The sequence below is a fragment of the Oncorhynchus masou genome, chromosome 27, assembly GCF_036934945.1.
Source record: "Oncorhynchus masou masou isolate Uvic2021 chromosome 27, UVic_Omas_1.1, whole genome shotgun sequence".
In the NCBI taxonomy this organism is placed as follows: domain Eukaryota; kingdom Metazoa; phylum Chordata; class Actinopteri; order Salmoniformes; family Salmonidae; genus Oncorhynchus; species Oncorhynchus masou.
The window spans coordinates 24,758,128-24,777,541 of record NC_088238.1 but is presented as its reverse complement, the minus strand read 5'-3'; the positions used below and the strand labels follow the sequence as shown (position 1 = coordinate 24,777,541).

Genomic DNA, 19,414 nt, shown 5'->3' with positions numbered 1-19,414 from the left:
CCTGTTTTTGCTCGGTCATTTTGGGGTATTGTGTGTGTGTGTATATATCAGTCTTTATGCCTGCATGTTTGATAATTTGTTCTAAGATATATTTGATCTTTACAATCCACGCAGTCGGTCTTTCCCTGCAGGTGAAGTGAATACTGTACTTCTGTTATGTTGTTGCTCTCAGGTATAGTGAACGTCCTGTATCTGTTCTGTGCTGCTCTGACGGAACACAAAATCCTGTTCCTGTCCAGCAGCTACCAGAGACTAACAGACGCCTGCAGAGCACTACTGGCCATCATGTTCCCCCTCAAATACAGGTGTGTGTGTGTGTGTGCACGTGCACGCACACGACTGTGTGTATGTGCACGACTGTATGTGTTTTTCATTGTAAAATTGGGTCATAGATGTCTTTTATTATAGGGAATTTACAGGGATTTGATTAATAAGATATTGGTCTGTTTGGGGAATTTTATGATTTCCTCACACTTATCATATCATCTCCTAATCTGATTGCTTGTAAATCTGTTGTCCTCTTGTTTTCCCTCCCGTCAGCTTTACGTATGTCCCCATCCTGCCGGGAAAACTCCTGGAGGTGCTGAGCACGCCCACGCCTTTCATCATCGGGGTCAATTCTTTCTTCCGTTCCGAGACCCAGGAACTGGTGGGTAGCATGACCGTATGTTCCAATCTACAATACTTCTTCTTTTGATTTATTTTCTATGTAATGTTTATATATTCCGTCAGTGTATGCATTTGTAAAGCATATATGCCAGTAAAGACAGTCTTCATTCTGTGTTGCCCCCCCCATACTTTGACAGCCTGTAGTACTTTCTTGATTACTAGATATGCGTTTGTCAGTTCTCTGGCCTTCCTTCCTTATCTATAATTAATCTCACTCAACAACCCAGACCTGCTGTGTTTTAGCCATCTGAAACCTCTTTTAGCTTAAATATCTCGCAGTACTAACACAACGGTCTTTGTAACCAATGCCAAGGCACATTCGCAATATACCTGACACGTAAATTAAATATCTTCATTCTATATTCAGTGGAATGTTGGATGACTTTGAAAGTGTTTCCTTTGTTATTAAGGACAAACTAATGATTAAGATGAATAATACTAATAATACATTTATTTTGTATATCGCTTTTCATTGGTTATCTCAAAGCTCTGAGGAAAAAAATAATACAAAAGTATATTCAATAAAAACATGGTACATTTTAGAATGAAGGCAGGTAAATTAGCAGTCGTGGGCTAGGCACTAAATACATTTCAGATTGGGACTAGGACTTTGAAAAGACAGCCATTATAGTGTCATGTTTCTGAGGTCTAGGTTAGGGTGTGTCAAACTACATGTGGTCCCTCGCCATGCTTTGTTATGTAATGAATTTAACAGCAGACCGCCTGTCTGTATAATATAGTATACGATACAGTCACATGGCTCTGGTAGATCGATTTGATCATGGAGTGTAAGGGGTGAGAGGTTATCGCTTCTCACCCCTTAAAATGTTCCCGGTAAAAGGTACATTTCACTGCTGCAGTAGGTAAAGTTCTGTAATGAACAGCTGTTGACAAGCGTTTGTCTGGCTCTGTCAGTCACTACTGTTCTCAATCAGCACACTTGGCCTCATGTACAGTTTACAGTATAGTGATCTCTTACAAGATCAATCAAAGATATCGTACTGACTGGGCCGTTCGTGTGTTCTACAGTTGGACGTGATCATCGCTGACCTGGACGGAGGCACAGTGACCATCCCGGAGTGTGTCCACATCTCCCTGCTCCCCGACCCCCTCTTGCAGCAGACCCAGACCGCACTCTCCATGGTAACTAACATGACGACAACACTCACACCCCACCGCAACACCCTTCAGACTTCTACACCTTCACTTCATACAGCTACATCAGTACAGCACGTTAACTCAACACAGGGACTCCCACTATGCATTACCCTGAACCATGTACAGCTATAGTGGTTTAACTACAGCATCACATTGAGATGTTGATTTACTACTTCTGAACCAACTCCTTTTCTAAATAAGATCAAGTTCCTTATTGTAATCGAGCTTCTCACTGCCAGCACAATCTGGAAATTCCTCTTGTTCAGATAAGATCCATGTTATGTAAAACAAATCTGATTTCCTGACTGGGCCTGCCTATCGTCGGTATCTGCCGGCTGGCTTAAGCATTTGTTCCTATGTGGAGTAGAGGCGAGCCATGCCATAGCTTTCCCATCAATAGCTACAACAAACAAATGGTGGCAGAATTTATTTATTGAATGATTCTCATTGATATTGTATGCAATCATATGTTTGTGGGAAATTACTTTGATCACAATCTTAAATTCTAATTGTAAGAGATCGGCACTACCATTACACACCCCTATAAAACAATATCATATTTTACAATATTGAAATTACCCATGAGTCACAACTATAAAAACAATACAGTCTTGAACTGTTCATGAGGATATGTCCGTTTTAGTTTCACAATTGGTGTGAGTTGCCACGTGCTGAGTTTACTGTAATGTGCAGTTTACTGTAATACACAGTAGTCCGATAAAGAATTAGGAAATGGATCTTCCCATCTTCAATGAATGAAATGATAATACAATCTGCAGCCAAAAGAGTAGTTTTCTGTTTGCCTGTATGACATTGGCATTGATTCCCACAGCCCAAACAGTGTGTGTTTGTGTTATCAGAGTTAGACCAGAGGGAGAAGATGAATTATAGAATCTGACATGCAGTCCCACATGAGAAATATTTGAGTACATATTATTCCTAGATATAATTGTCTTCCTCCCCTCATTTCTTTATCAGGATAAGAGTCCAGTTGTATGTTTTAATATGAAGGAACATTTGATATAGACTTGGCGTAGATTGCTCAGAATATTGCCAAACAGACATTGCTTGGGACTTCTCAAAATGCGTACTTCATTAGTTTTTTGGCACATTTCTTATCTGTTTGAGTTGTTTTCTGACACGTCTGTGGTGAATTATATCTTAGTACATGGAGAGTTACAAAAGCATAAACACTGTATACTGTCACAAGGCTGTCTGTCTGAAACCGGCCTTATATCAGGCCGGTCTCTATGATCTCTATTGGCTGGAGGGCATGAAACATGAGCCATACTCAATCTGCACGGTTACTAGCCAATCTGTTACGGCTAGACTGAACAGGAGAAGAGGGAGGGGGGGAGAGCAAGAAAAGTCTAAAGAGAGAATGAGACTGGGTTAGGCTGTTATTGTGTCCTCTCGGTCAGAGCTACACTGACAAGGACCTGCTCCTAAACCGGTATACTTTTCCATTGTCCGTCATTACCATGTTTAAACATTCCTTGGTGTTTGATGAACAACACAGTAGAAAGAGCTAGGTACCAGCTAATACCTGCTCTGGTAAGTAATAGGGACTGTAAAATTGTTCCATCTCAGAACAACCAGTCCTGTGATGAGACCTGACCATTCTACAATACAATATACAGGCCTCTCCCTCTTCCCTCTGTTCTTTCTTCCCCCTGTCTCCCTCTGTCCTAACCTGTGTGGGCCATAGAGACTTGTAGTGCTGACCCGGTGACCCTGCATGGCTGGAATGAGACCAGAGCCCGATAATGCAGGGAGAATTTCACTGGAAGTGCTAGTCCTATGTGTCCTGAGTCAATAAAACACTTTGCGTTCATGTGACATGTATGCACACATGCTTCCTTCCATAACCAATGAAGCACATTGTGAGTGTGGGGTCCATTTCACCCTGCATTTGTCTGTCTGCACTGTCAGTCTGTGCGGCGCCAGCCCCAGGACCCATGGCCCTGTCAGTCTGGATGGGGTCTGACCAACGTTGTCACGGAGGGACACATTTCCCCAGGCCCAGCCTCCGCCTCCCAGCCGGCTCACGTAACATAACAGGCCTGAGTCTAAGTGACCTTCACCCAGACCAGCACAGAGAGGATAATTGCCGAGCGTGAAAAGCGATAGCTTTTGCAACTGGAGGGATAATTAATTTGTTTAATCATCTGGAAAAGTTCTGTGGGTGGTGGGGGTTGGTGGAGTGCAGTGTGTGTGTGTGGATGCGGGTGGTGGGTGAAGGTTGTTGCTGTGATGCGTCTAGAGATTGTTGGGCAGCAACCGTTAGGTGTGGGCTTATCTAGGTACTCTGCTGCTCTCAGCGATTAGCTGAATTTATTCACATCACCATCCCCAAATATAAATAGGACTGTGAATAGGAGATGCTGCAGCTAATTTAGTTAATGGGTGTTTGCTGCTTAGTCTGAAGCCACATGTCTCATTTATGAGAGGGGCTTCCTAGAATTCTCATCTTCTTAAAAGCTTCTGACCGCGTATTGTAATTTATGGTACCTGATGAAGCAGTGTCCGAAAGCCAAAATATAGTAGCAGCTGCTGTAGGATTTATGTACTGAATACTATTGATGAACTGAACGGATGTAATGAGAAGACTGTTAGATTATATTTCTGTCCATGTTATTGTAATGTGATTCCTGCCATCTTGTTGCGTTTGTAGGTGTTGGACCCAGAGCTGGAGATAGCTGACCATGCCTTCCCCCCTTCCTCCACACAACCCTCCACACTCAAGATCCAGGTAATGAAGAGCCCTTCCATCCTCGGTGGAAGATGTGTTTGGAAAAAGTATGAATAAAATTGCACTCACTACTGTAAGTCGCTCTGGATAAGAACGTCTGCTAAATGACTCAAGTGTAAATGTGAGAAAGTCTCTGTCCCTTTGTTTGGGGCAATGCTGCAGCAAGGTCTCTGGATTTCTGAGCTTTCCCAGGCTTACTGTCCAGCTGTCCCATACTTTCCCCTCAGTATGTTATAATTCCCTGTCTGTGTTGCAGGATAAGGAGATCCGGGCGGTGTTTCTGTGGCTGTTCGGCCAGCTGTTCCATGGCTATCGCTGGTGTTTGCACATCATCCGGATCCACCCTGAACCAGTCATCCGCTTCCATAAGGTACACATCACCGTCTATCTCTCTGAACTTTATTCCTAAGGTGATATATTACATTGTGTTCATACAAGCCTGCAACTAACTACGATCTTTATGAACACAATGGAATATATCACTTTAATATCTGCCTGGAGGAGAAAAACATTTAGCTCGAAACAGACCTGCGAACTGTCTGTTTTGAGTCTAACACTTAGAGAGGAAGAGTGGAACAAGAATCTCAGGCCTGATGAGAGTGTGTGTGTGTTCCTCCAGGCTGCGTTCCTGGGCCAGAGGGCTCTGACTGAGGATGACTTCTTGATGAAGGTTTTGGACGGTATGGCGTTCGCTGGGTTCATATCGGAGAGAGGGCCACCTTACAGACCCACAGACCTGTTCGATGACGTGAGTATCCCCACACACACACACCTTCCCAATCAGTGGTAAAGATGTGAAGGATAAAGCATTCTAACTTCATGTTTTTCTTTTCCTGTGGACAGCTGATAGCCAATCAGGTGGAGCGTATTCGCCAGGAGGAGTGCAGTCCTCACAAAGTCATGAACCATATCAAGGAGCTAGCTGAGCAGCTTTTCAAAAACGTATGTTGTCCATAAAAAAAATGAAAAATATGTTTATTGGTTTTATTTTCAGATGCAGGATCATGATTTATCACCCTTTTGTTGCTGAGAAATTATGCTGATGAGCTTCGTGATTTATGTAAAATTCACTGAAAACCCAAACAAACGTGGTTATTTTAACAGTATAGGCCGATTTTCACGCAAGCATGGCCCAGGAATATTTTTGGTATCACAGATAGTTTGTTTTGAAAATCATGATGAAAGTAGCTGTTTTATGCCCTTTTTAGACCTAAACATAGCTCCTGTAAGACCCTATGATCTGTGAACTGTACATGGAACAGATAACATCTTGGTGTCATTATACTCCTTACAGTGTGCTCTAAAATATGGGGTATGTCTTGATTCTGATAAAAAAAGTTAATTTATTCAACATTAAAACTTCTGTTCTTATCTCAAAAGTATCCTTTTTGATTTAGTTTATTTTAAGACATTGTTTGGAACTATACTCTCAAAACACAGCAAGTTTCCAGTGTGGTCTCTCTGCTGCTTTTGAAGAAATGATCCATTTTGTACATGGCGATTGTCATAAAAAGTCATTAACCAATCACAGCCTCATGTAGGATTGCACGTTTAGCAAATCACCAGCAGAGGGAATTCCATTTGAATTAATTTTCCCATTCATTGTGTTGGTGGTGCTCATAAAAAGTTTCAGAACTTTAAAAGTAGCAGAGAGCCCACTCTGGAAATGTGATATACTTGTAGACAATGTTCCCTCTATGCTCCGCCCGTGCGCAGGTGCGCATCTCCCCGGGACTGCCGTGCAGAAGAAATATCAGCTCGCGCAGAGAAGCACGAGATTGAACTTCAGTCAACTTCCTGCTTTTTCCCTTTTAGTTAACACGATCAACAAGTCAGGCCCATACTCCACACACAGACTGGTGCGCCATAACCAATCAGAGCTGCAGTATCCCTATATGCAAATAGATCATTGCCATATATGGATCTGTACTTTTCCCTTTTAACTGGACTGTGTTTACAGCATGAGCGATTGTGTGCAGATATGCTTGTTTTGCATGTCCTAGTGTGTACATTTGTTCATATTCTTGCAAATTAAGTGAGTTATTAGCACATTTCTAGTCAGCAATGGGGGAGTGGTTGCTTCCGACAAGAGCACATAATGTGTGCATTTCTAGCCATCTTTGAAAAGCAAGTCAGGTGAAGAGCTTTTTTTCTGTCTTAAATGGGCAGTGTTGTATTTTGAGACAGGCTTAAATTAGCTTAGGCAGAGGGTAGTATAATTTGTCTTATTCTGTGTAATAATGTGAATAATAATACATTTTATTTCGTATCAAACACAACATTTTCAGTCACCTCCTTGTCTAAAGGACAAGTGCATAAACAGGTTAATGGAAATCCCTCCATGTTTGTTTAAATGTTGAACACCACACATTAGCTGCTATTGTTGGCTGAATGATAGAACAGCTATTTCCATGTTAAAATGTTATGGGATGCATTTTCTCCATAGTTTTTTTAATGGTAGACCACTCTGATAGGCCTACATATGATCAAATAGCCACAGAAGCTTACTTGGCCACTGTTAAAATGGTAACTTAAAGCCGGTACAGCCTCAGTGTTCACAGTAAACGTGCACCAGAAGTTGCTCAGAATTTACACAACGTTTGCACTCAGCAGACCTGAAATTTGTTCAGTGCCTAATTTTTGGGGTGGTAAAATTGCTTGTAGAGTAAATTGTTTAAAACAATGTCTAAAAATGTTGAATGAATTAATGTGTAAATTTGTATTTCCGAAAGTATCAATATTCTATATTTTAGAGAACACTATAAGGAGTATAATGACACCAAGAGGTTATCTGTATCATGTACAGTTCATGGATCATTGGGTCTAACAGGGGAGGCATTTACAGGTCTAAAAAGGGACTGAAATGTTCGCTTTCATTATTTTCTCAAAATGGTTTGTTACAATGTACAAAGAGTACCAACAATCCTTCCTCCCAATAAAGATTCTATGAACAATCTGAGATACCAAAACTATTTTTGGGCCATGCTGACATGGAATAGTCCTATTGCATTTTTCATGTAGCCTATTTTTGGCCAGCTAATAGCCTAACCACCGATGAAGTAACATTATGGACTAAGCGTTCAAATCCGGTTGCTGTGACAATTAAGGCCAAATTAAGATCCTCCATCTGTATGTAATGGAGTAACTAGAATAACAGGCGGCCACTTACCTCCTTTTCTTTGCCCTTTCTCCCCCTACACCTTTATGGTAGCTCACCTTTTATTCTTCCCCCATCAGGAGAACCCATACCCTGTCGTGGCCATGCATAAGGTGCAGCGGCCAGCTGAGAGCCCTGGCCACAATGACCCCAAGAACTTGGCCATCTTCCCTCCGCTGGACGACGTCACAGTCCAGCTCTTCATCGACCATGCTGCCGCCAAGCTCAAGACCGCCCCGCCCATGGTCAAGGCCGAGCTCAATGGCATGGTGCCCTCCGGACCCCCACTGGGTGAGTGTGCCAGGCTGGGTGGGAAAGATTGAATGTAGGGGATAGTGGGGGGTGGAGCACTCTTGACCCAAACTGCTACAGACCTATATCTATCCTACCCTGCCCTTCTAAGGTCTTCGAAAGCCAAGTCAACCAACAGATTACCGACCATTTAGAATCTCACCATACCCTCTGCTATGCAATCTGGTTTCAGAGCTGGTCATGGGTGCACCTCAGCCACGCTCAAGGTCCTAAACGATATCTTAACCGCCATCGCTAAGAAACATTACTGTGCAGCCGTATTCATTGATCTAGCCAAGGCTTTCGCTCTGTCAATCACCACATCCTCATCGGCGGACTCGACAGCCTTGGTTTCTCAAATTATTGCCTCGCCTGGTTCACCAACTACTTCTCTGATAGAGTTCAGTGTGTCAAATTGGAGGGTCTGTTGTCTGGGCCTCTGACAGTCTCTATGGGGGTGCCACAGGGTTCAATTCTTGGACCGACTCTCTTCTCTGTATACATCAATGATGTTGCTCTTGCTGCTGTTGAGTCTCTGATCTACGCAGACGACACCATTCTGTATACTTCTGGCCCTTCTTTGGACACTGTGTTAACAACCCTCCAGGTGAGCTTCAATGCCATACAAGTCTCCTTCCGTGACCTCCAATTGCTCTTAAATACAAGTAAAACTAAATGCATGCTCTTCAACCGATCGCTGCCTGCACCTGCCCGCCTGTCCAACATCACTACTCTGGAAGGCTCTGACTTAGAATATGTGGACAACTACATACCTAGGTGTCTGGTTAGACTGTAAACTCTCCTTCCAGACCCACATCAAACATCTCCAATCCAAAGTTAAATCTAGAATTGGCTTCCTATTTCACAACAAAGCATCCTTCACTCATGCTGCCAAACATACCCTTGTAAAACTGACCATCCTACCAATCCTCGACTTCGGCGATGTCATTTACAAAATAGCCTCCAATACCCTACTCAACAAATTGGATGCAGTCTATCACAGTGCCATCCGTTTTGTCACCAAAGCCCCATATACTACCCACCATTGCGAACTGTACACTCTCGTTGGCTGGCCCTCGCTTTATACTCGTCGCCAAACCCACTGGCTCCATGTCATCTACAAGACCCTGCTAGGTAAAGTCCCCCCTTATCTCAGCTCGCTGGTCACCATAGCATCACCCACCTGTAGCACGCGCTCCAGCAGGTATATCTCTCTGGTCACCCCCAAAACCAATTCTTTCTTTGGACGCCTCTCCTTCCAGTTCTCTGCTGCCAATGACTGGAACGTACTACAAAAATCTCTGAAACTGGAAACACTTATCTCCCTCACTAGCTTTAAGCACCAGCTGTCAGAGCAGCTCACAGATTACTGCACCTGCACATAGCCCACCTATAATTTAGCCCAAACAACTACCTCTTTCCCTACTGTATTTATTTTATTTATTCTGCTCCTTTGCACCCCATTATTTGTATTTCTACTTGGCACATTCTTCCACTGCAAGTCTACCATTCCAGTGTTTTACTTGCTATATTGTATTTACTTTGCCACCATTGCCTTTTTTTGCCTTTACCTCCCTTATTTCACCTCGTATGTTCACATCGTATGTAGACTTGTTTCTACTGTATTATTGACTGTATGTTTGTTTTACTCCATGTGTAACTCTGTCGTTGTATGTGTCGAACTGCTTTGCTTTTATCTTGGCCAGGTCGCAATTGTAAATGAGAACTTGTTCTTAACTTGCCTACCTAGTTAAATAAAGGTGAAATAAATAAAATAGGCATGAGATGGTGCAATTTAAGTAATGGAGTGAATGGATGGTTGAAAGACTGATGCAGACATTCCTATTGGGTTGTGGGTTAGAAGTTAGCAGAGATGCCAACATGAGATTGTGTTTGATGGATTGGCTTGATGTCTGTTGTAAAGAGGCTGATACAGGCCACACGACAAGCCTCCAGACAGTCCACTGTGTTAGGATGACCTCTATGTGACCCATCTATCTCTCAGCATGGGTTTAATTGAGCTGGATTCAGTGGAGCTTCAGCATAGACTGATGAGTGTGTCGGGTTCACCCAACAATCCACCCGGCAGTCTTCCAGTCCACCCGGCAGTCTTCCAGTCCACCCGGCAGTCTTCCAGTCCACCCGGCAGTCTTCCAGTCCACCCGGCAGTCTTCCAGTCCACCCGACAGTCTTCCAGTCCACCCGACAGTCTTCCAGTCCACCCGACAGTCCTCCAGTCCACCCGACTGTCCACCAGACAGTCCACTGTGTTAGGACGACCTCTGTGTGACCCATCCATCTCTCAACATGGGTTTAATTGAGCTGGATTCAGTGTAGCTTCAGTGTAGACTGATGAGTGTGATGTAATAATTGCTGATTCGTGGTGTTCCTCCAGGAGACATTGTGGACAGGCATGGTCATGTCCTGGCTAACAGCGCTCGCAGGCTGGAGGTGGTCAGGAACTGCATTACCTACATATTTGACAACAAGATGCTGGAGGCCAAGAAGGTGAGAGACAAGGCCACAACAGCATCTCCATGCTCGGCCATTTTAGAATGATAAAAGTTGTTTGAAACTGTTAACAATTTATAGCTGATTCATAGTAAAGCTCGACTGATTAATTGGAACGGCCGATTAATTAGGGCCGATTTCAAGTTTTCATAACAATCAGTAATCTGCATTTTTGGACACCGATCATGGCCGATTACATTGCACTCCACGAGGAGACTGTGTGGCAGGCTGACTACCTGTTATGCGAGTTCCGCAAGGAGCCAAGGTAAGGTGCTAGCTAGCATTAAACGTATCTTATAAAAAACAATCAATCTTAACAAAATAACTAGTTAACTACACATGGTTGATGATATTACTAGTTTATCTAGCTTGTCCTGCGTTGCATATAATCGATAAGGTTCCTGTTAATTTATCATTGAATCATAGCCTACTTTGCCAAACGGGGGATGATTTTAACAAAAGCGAATTTACGAAAAAAGCACAATCGTTGCACGAATGTACCTAACCATAAACATCAATGCCCCTTAAAATCAATACACAGAAGTATATATTTTTTTACACTTGCATATTTAGTTAAAAGAAATTCATGTTAGCAGGCAATATTAAACTATGGAAATTGTCACTTCTCTTGCGTTCATTTAATGCAGAGTTAGGGTATATGCTACAGTTTGGGGCGCCTGGCTCGTTGCGAACTAATTTGCCCGAATTTTAAGTAATTATGACATAACATTGAAGGTTGTGCAATGTAACAGCAATATTTAGACTTTTAGATGCCACCCGTTAGATAAAATACGTAACGGTTCCGTATTTCACTGAAAGAATAAACGTTTTGTTTTCAAAATGATAGTTTCTGGATTTGACCATATTAATGACCTAAGGCTCATATAACTTATTATATTATAATTAAGTCTATGATTTGATAAAGCAGTCTGACTGAGCGGTGGTAGGCAGCAGCAGTCTCATAAGCATTCATTCAAACAGCACTTTACTGCGTTTGCCAGCAGCTCTTCGCAATGCTTAAAGCATTGCGCTGTTTATGACTTCAAGCCTATCAACTCACGATATTAGGCTGGCAATACTAAAGTACCTATTAGAACATCCAATTGTCAAAGGTATATGAAATACAAATACTCTCTATAGAGAGAAATAGTCCTATAATAACTAGAACCTAAACTTCTAACCTGGGAATATTGAAGACTCATGTTAAAAGGAACCAGCTTTCATATGTTCTCGTGTTCTGAGCAAGGAACTTAAACATGAGCTTTTTTACATGGCACATATTGTGCTTTTACTTTCTTCTCCAACACTTTGTTTTTACATTATTTAAACCAAATTGAACATGTTTCATTATTTATTTGAGACTAAATGGATTTTATTTATGTATTAAAAATTAAACTAAGTGTTCATTCAGTATTGTTGTATTTGTCATTATTACAAATATATATATATATATATATATAATAAATATGGTGTATTTATAAATTAATAAATATATAATAAATATATAATAAATATATATAATAAAATAAAAAATATATATATAATAAATATATATAAAAAAATGGCCGATTCAATCGGTATCGGCTATTTTGGGGTGGTCCTCCAATAATCGGTATCGGCGATGAAAAATCATAATCGGTCGACCTCTTATTCATAGCTAGTTTAGAGGTTTGATCTACATGATAGTCTAGTGACTTTTCATCTTTTGAAAACATAATTTTTTTTATAAAAGCAAAATTAAGTTCCTGCACATGACACCTAACCATAAATATCTTCCTAAAGTTGCCATCTCCTAATATTGTTGTCCTGTGTCTGCTGCCCCCCCCCAGCTGATGCCAGCAGTACTGCGGGCGCTGAAGGGCCGGGCGGCCAGGGTGTGTCTGACCCAGGAGCTCAACCAGCATGTCCTGCAGAACCGAGCTGTGCTGGACGACCAGCAGTTTGACTACATCGTCCGCATGATGAACTGCACCTTACAGGTACATGCCGACGCCACAAAAATGTCTCTCTCTTATACACAAAGTTCTATTGTAGACCGCAGCACACAGTCGGGTTCAGTACATAGAACGGCTGTATTGAAGGAGTTCTGAAAGCAATAACTTTAACTCCTTGGGACTTTTTCAAAACAGTGCCATGCTCCCTATTTTTACACTGCAATCTGCAATGGAGTCCTTTATATTTTCACAAGATCACACACTGAATAATGGAGCCTAATCGGTGGCGTTTGCATGACTGACATTGTATGGCGATGTTGACCTCTATTCTCCTACTCAGGACTGCTCCCACATGGATGAACACGGTATTGCAGCCATCCTCCTGCCCCTGGTCACGGCCTTCTGCAGAGTAAGTCACAAAAACAAGCAATCCTTATTCAACACAAAAGAAACATCATTGTCCTCGTATCTTTTAAAGTGGTCTGTTTCTAAAGCTTCTGTGTGGCCTTGTGTGTTTGTGTCTGGCAGAAACTAGGCGCGGGCATCACCCAGTTTGCCTACAGCTGTGTGCAGGAGCACATGGTGTGGACTAACATGCAGTTCTGGGAGGCCATGTTCTACAGTGATGTCCAGAACCACATCAGAGCCCTGTATCTGGAGGCAGACGGGGGGGAGCAGTCCATCGCTGTAAGAACGGACCCTACAATTACACAACAAACAGGACCTTGTTTAAGCTAATGCTCCTGTATATTAGCATCAAACACAGCAATAAAAACACAACCAAGGCCTTTTCTTTGATAATAGTACTTAATCCTTGGAGTACATCCTTACATTGACCCCATCTGATCTTCCCCCAGTCTCACGGTCAGCAGGAGTCTGGTCCAGCAGCGGGAGGTCAGGAGCTGCTGGGTGCTCTGGAGCTGGCGTCAGAGCAGAGCAGGCTGTGGCCCACGCTCAGCAAGGAGCAGCAGAGTGAGCGCGTGCAGAAAGAGGAGAGCACGGTGTTCAGCCAGGCCATCCACTACGCCAACCGCATGTCCTACCTGCTGCTGCCCCTGGACACCAGCAAGAACCGCCTGCTCAACAGGTCCGGGATAGGGGATGTGGAGAGTGTTAGCAACAGCTACGTCACCAACAGGTACACCAACAGGTGGGGGACGCGCGCACACACACAAGCACTCAACAACAGACAGACAAACACACCCAACAGCTTCATCACTAACAGACATGTTAAAAACAGCTTGTCAAACGGTGGGCAGCTTTGTAACATCTTACAGTGGAACCAGCAACAAACTTATGCCAAGCGATACAACTTTAACTTTGAAGTTCAAGCTCATAATGGTCGTTCCTAAGATGCCTTTGTTGTTTTTATTTAGCATTGCTGGCAGCATGGCGGAGAGCTACGACACAGAGAGCGGCTTTGAGGACGCTGAGAGCTCTGACGTGGCCAACTCTGTGGTGCGATTTATCAACCGCTTCGTAGACAAAGTGTGTAACGAGAGTGGGGTGACCAACGAGCACCTCAAGGCACTACACACCATGATACCAGGTAGGAATCTCCATTTTGTGTTTTCGGTTTTCATGTTGTGAACTTTCCTTGACAGATCAGGGTTGTATTCATTAGGCACTAAATGGAAGAAAACGAACTGATGGGGAGGGATTCCCTGAACTTGTCCAATAAGAAACACTTGTTTTAGTTTTCCTTTGCAAAGCTCCTTTTGCTCCTGTGTTCCCTAATGAATATGACTCAGGTTTTCTAGAGTTCAAATTGTGTTTTAGGGGAGAGTTTTAATCAGTTTCTCTCTCTCCCTCCTGTGTTGTTCCACAGACATCGTTCAGATGCACATCGAGACGCTGGATGCAGTCCACAGGGAGAGTAAGCGACTGCCACCGATCCAAAAGGTAACCAATTCCTTATTTTACATTACGCTGGAAAAAAGCCACGCAGATCCCCGCCCCAGGCCAGCCCCGCTCAACCCCCTCTCCACCAATCCCTGCTCAGTGTCACAGTGCCACGCCCACGGCAGGTACGTCTGTCCCAGCGACAGCACCATGTGTGACTCACACTACTACGCCTGAGCCGTGCATGCTGGGTTGATGTAGTTCCCCTCTCAGAAGCCGGGGTCTCGTTCATTTGGAACTAAAATGGGAGAAAATGTTTTGAAAACGAGGTACTACCTAACTTTGTCCAATACGAACAAGAACGTGGATTTCCTGTTTCAGTACATTTTCTCCCGTTGGTGCCTACTGAATGTGGACCTGGAAGACGACTACAGCCCGAGCAGTGCATGCTGGGGGTTGTAGTTCTCAGCGACCTGGTTGACTACCGCCTGCGTCACTGACTCTTGTGCCTTCAGACAGAAGGGTGCAGTTTGCTCTGGTTGTTCTGTGGAGTTTTCTGCCAGCAGTTGGAGAGGGATAGTAGCTTGGCACGGCATCATCGGCATGTCTGTTGTGTTAATGGCATCTAAACATTGTCCTAGGATATGCATCAACCAAGAGCTCAGGGATGCCCTGTATCAGATATCAGTCCAATTGGATCTCACCTTTTGTGCGTTTTCTGTGTTTATCCCACCTTATAATTTGACCTGATCCCACCTCCCAGAATGTGCTATTTAAAAAAAAAAATTCTCCCTGCATGAGCATTCATGTCATATGAATTCCAGTTAAATCCTCTCCAAATGAGCTGGACCTAGGGCATTAGGAGTTGCACAGCAGATTATGAAATGGGTTACAAAACAAGTGCCTTAACAAAAGTTCTATAGTTGAGCTGCTCTGTTTGGTGTAGTTGCCCCAGCATAGGCCTCTCCAGCATCGCTGGGCACAGGAAATGATGTCATGCTCTGAGCCAGATGTTCTATTGGTCTTTAACAGAAACTGGACCTGCCGCTCTTCATACTTTGAATACCTCTCTATACATCCAAGAATGTTGTGAGATGATTTTGTGAGAAAATATACAAATGGTTGTAAACATGTTACCACTTTTGAAGGGGAAAACCCTAAACCACTCAAAATTGCAGTTTATATTATACTAGTCTTAAGAGATTTGAATAGTTTCATATCCAACTTGTTGAGCATCAGGGATGTCTTTGCCAAGATCCCACCAGCCAATTGAGATTTAGGCAAACCGTTTGTTATGTAACATTAACAAAAATAACAAATTGCAATCAAATGTCTCCATTTTGATATATCCGTTTTCAACGGTCTGTCGTGTGATACATTTGTGTTTCAGCATGCGATCTGGATTGACGTGTGCCATTTGTTGTGGTAAATTTGGTTTGAAATATAGAACCACCAATGTAAGGATGGCTTATATATTTGAGTTCTGTTGGACATAAAGCACTAGCAACTGTCTCCCCCCATCCTTACCTACCTTGTCCCTCTACTCAATCTGCTTACTCTTCTCCTACCATCAATTATCAACTCTTCTCGTTTCTTTACCCCACATCTACCTCTTCCTTATCTTCCTCTGCCCTCCCCATCTCTTCTTGTTCACGATCTCTTCCTCCTTTCCTTTTCTCTCCTTCACTCCTCCCTCTCTCTGTGCTGCAGCCCAAGCTTCTGAGGCCCATTCTTCTGGCGGGGGAGGAGCTGGTGATGGACGGCATGCGGGTGCACCTGATCTCAGACGGCCGGGAGGAGGCCACGGGGGCCTTGGGGGGTCCAGCCCTCCTCCCTGCCGAGGGGGCCATCTTCCTCACCACCTACCGCCTCATCTTCAAGGGCACGCCCAATGACCCGCTGGGTAAGAGGGTGTTGAAAACACAAACATGCACGCGCGTTAATACACACACACACACACTTTCTCTCTAACCCTGAGTGTTGTTGTGCAGTGGGTGAGCAGGTGGTGACTCGGTCATTCCCCATCGCCTCCCTGACTAAGGAGAAGAGGATCTCTGTCAGTCTGTCTATGGACCAGTTCATACAGGAGGGTCTGCAGCTACGCTCCTGCACTTTCCAGGTACACCTCTACCCTCCGTCCTGCCACCCTCGTATCCATCACCCTACTGCCTAAACACCAGGCCTTCATAGCTTCTCCTCCCTCCACACACTTATTCTGCATCGTAACGCTCTCCATTTAAAATTTGACAGAACACTCATTAATTTGTGTTTTTCTGACACTCCTAATATCGCCCTGCTCCTCCTGTAGCTGCTGAAGATAGCGTTTGATGAGGAGGTGGCGTCGGACCTGGCCGAGGTGTTCCGGAAGCACATGCACAAGCTCCGCTACCCACAGCACGTCCAGGGAACCTTCGCCTTCACCATGGGCCAGAGTGGCAAGACGTTGGTCGAGCACAAGACCAAGGACAAGAACCAGTCAATAAAGTAAGACCAGACCGATATAACGCACACTCACGTCAACCACAAGAACCAAAACAACACTAAAAGGAAACAGGAAGAGCATACACATGCCAAACGCATTTCAACACACATCCACGTTGTATAAAACGTCAGTACCGCTCCAGTTTTATTGTCAGTTAGCAGAGTAATGAGAGTGTAAATCTGTAAGACGTTTCACACCTCTCACATCCTCCACGTCAAGTACAGAACATCCATTTAAAAAGTGCTTACTCACTAAAGGATGTGGCTCACGGATGACACCCCAGCACTGTAATGTGAGCTGAATGTACGGCCTCCACCAAGCAGCAGCCTCTGGAGATATGGTAGTCCACATTATTGCCCTACATTTCATAGCCGTCCTGACAGTTTAAAGAATATATCTGACGGTCTCTGATTTAAAGTCAGCGTTTGGTGTGATGTATTAATAAAAACAGGATTTATAGACTTTTTGCTTGCGAGTGTAAGTGCTTCAGTGAGTGTGAACCCTTGTTCTTGTGTAACCACCAATGGGCCATATAGCATGCAGACTGTCCAGTTCTGCTCGCTGCACACTGACTTATTTCAGGCAGGGTCAGTAGAGAGGAATGCAACTTCACATCCTACACTCTATTCTGTCCACTGTCACTGCCAGTAGACCCCCAGAGTTCCCTTTTGCTTTATCATCCCCCACTCTCTCCACTTCTCCCTCTCTCTGTCGCTCTCTCACTCTGTCTGTGTGTATTCCCCCTCCCTTCACTCCTTCCTTTTTTCTCTCTCATGTGGGGTATGAAAAGAGCATGAGCTCTCTGAGAGCTGGCTTCTATCTGTTGAATAATGCAGCAGTGGAAACAGTGACGGCTCCTCCGTGTTTGTCCCTGGTGTTTCCATCTCCTCCCTGAGTCGTCACACCACTAAAAGACTCCATTCATTCACTGATATTAACCTCACGACAATGCGGGCCCAACCCCCCTGCAGCAGTGAGCAAGCTCAACTAGCAGCCTTTTAATGCATTCATTAGCTTTAATTATGCATACAGACTACCGCCGAGTCTGCATTAGGGATGTGCCTTGGATTTAATTGACCGGTTATTTAAACTTCTAAGTACCACTCAGTGCTTTTGTACCTTTAAATTTATAACCAGGGTTGTATTCACTTGATATGAAATGGAAGAAAACAGGCCAAAACAGGGAGGTACAATCGAAACTTGTTCAAAAAGAAACACTTGTTTTCATTTTCCGTTGCAAAGTGTTTTGCTATGGTGTGCCCAAATGAATATGACCCAGAAAGTAGACGTCATTAAGTTTTGCTTTAATTTAAGTTAACTATGTTGTGAACCCTTTTCTCTCTCTTCTCCTTCTCCTCTCAATTCCTAACCCCTCCACCCTTCCTAAGAACACTTTCCAAAAACCTGGTGAAGAGTGCCAAGAGGACGATCGGTCGACAGTATGTGACCCGGAAGAAGTACTCACCTCCCACCTGGGAGAACAGGAGCAGCCTGCAGTCTGAGCTGGACGAGGATGAGATCTCAGGTAGGACATGGTGTTGACAACTCAAGCAGCAACGTCAAGGTTTAGGGCGGCATTTTGACTTAAGATCCACATACTCCCGTTGACATAAATACATGTCTTATGTAAAAGTCTTGAGTTGCTGTTGAATGGTCTCTACAGTGTTTGATCTGAGGTAGTAGGCCAGTGTACGCTGTCTCTGACTGTCTGTGTGTCTGCTACAGTCTCAGAGGAGTTGGACCAGGGCTCCCTCACCCTGTCTTCCACCATCCGCTCCTCGGACAGACAGACCATGAGCAACGTGGTGGAGCGTGCCTGTTGCCGTGACTACCAGCGGCTAGGACTGGGCACGCTCAGTAACAGCCTGACGCGCTCCAAGAACGAGCCCTTCCGCATCTCCACCGTCAACCGCATGTACACCGTCTGCAGGAGGTAAGTTCACGGTCCAACCGCAGATAGAATATGTTTTTACGACGGGTTCACGGTCAAATATCATGTGGAACTCCCTAAAAACACGCCACTTCGACACTCTTCGTTTTTAGCGGATATCAATCGCATGTGGTATGTTTATGGTCAAACCATACATGGACCATGTTTCAAGTAACTTCCTGAGTTTAGTCTCAAAGCACTGCATTCAGGTTGAATGCCGTCTTGATTCAAGTACACATTAGATCTTAACATTTATAAAAATAAACATTCAGTCATGTTACTTTGATGTGACTTGATATGCAGAGTGGGCCAATGAGCAAACTATATTTTAACACATGACATTATCTTGTGGTCATGACATTCTGCAGTGACATGAACAGAATGTCATCTCAACCCTAACTCCCTCTGCTCTCTCTCGCTCTCTCTTTCTGTGTGTTACCAGTTACCCCGGCCTGTTGATCGTGCCCCAGAGCATTCCAGACTCCACCATCCAGCGCATCTCCCGCTGTTACAGACAGAACCGTTTCCCTGTGGTGTGCTGGAGGAACTCTCGTACCAAGGCTGTGCTGCTGCGCTCTGCAGGCCTCCATGCTAAGGGAGTGGTGGGCTTCTTCAAGTCCCCCAATGCCCCCAGTGCCGGTACGACACAAACTAAAAGTTAGTTAGATGGTGTCTTTAAGGGAATGAC

General features: G+C 44.0%; 1 protein-coding gene across 14 annotated transcripts in view; it reads left to right on the top strand.

Moving 5' to 3' along the window:
• LOC135515871 (myotubularin-related protein 5-like) overlaps positions 1 to 19,414 on the top strand; it is an 82,601-nt gene that overhangs the window by 50,232 nt on the left and 12,955 nt on the right. For 4 of the 14 annotated variants that reach the window (XM_064939678.1, XM_064939675.1, XM_064939677.1 and 1 more), the window contains 21 exons: positions 173 to 305; positions 541 to 664; positions 1,699 to 1,812; positions 4,502 to 4,579; positions 4,836 to 4,949; positions 5,199 to 5,327; positions 5,423 to 5,521; positions 7,817 to 8,027; positions 10,423 to 10,535; positions 12,368 to 12,517; positions 12,813 to 12,881; positions 13,001 to 13,159; positions 13,330 to 13,622; positions 13,849 to 14,021; positions 14,301 to 14,374; positions 16,025 to 16,217; positions 16,306 to 16,433; positions 16,623 to 16,798; positions 18,185 to 18,321; positions 18,522 to 18,729; positions 19,169 to 19,383. In XM_064939678.1, coding sequence (XP_064795750.1) covers positions 173 to 305; positions 541 to 664; positions 1,699 to 1,812; positions 4,502 to 4,579; positions 4,836 to 4,949; positions 5,199 to 5,327; positions 5,423 to 5,521; positions 7,817 to 8,027; positions 10,423 to 10,535; positions 12,368 to 12,517; positions 12,813 to 12,881; positions 13,001 to 13,159; positions 13,330 to 13,622; positions 13,849 to 14,021; positions 14,301 to 14,374; positions 16,025 to 16,217; positions 16,306 to 16,433; positions 16,623 to 16,798; positions 18,185 to 18,321; positions 18,522 to 18,729; positions 19,169 to 19,383 — 3,090 coding nt within the window. The remainder of the gene's footprint in view (positions 1 to 172; positions 306 to 540; positions 665 to 1,698; positions 1,813 to 4,501; positions 4,580 to 4,835; positions 4,950 to 5,198; positions 5,328 to 5,422; positions 5,522 to 7,816; positions 8,028 to 10,422; positions 10,536 to 12,367; positions 12,518 to 12,812; positions 12,882 to 13,000; positions 13,160 to 13,329; positions 13,623 to 13,848; positions 14,022 to 14,300; positions 14,375 to 16,024; positions 16,218 to 16,305; positions 16,434 to 16,622; positions 16,799 to 18,184; positions 18,322 to 18,521; positions 18,730 to 19,168; positions 19,384 to 19,414) is intronic. The other 10 variants (XM_064939683.1, XM_064939681.1, XM_064939679.1 and 7 more) reach the window with 8 other exon arrangements.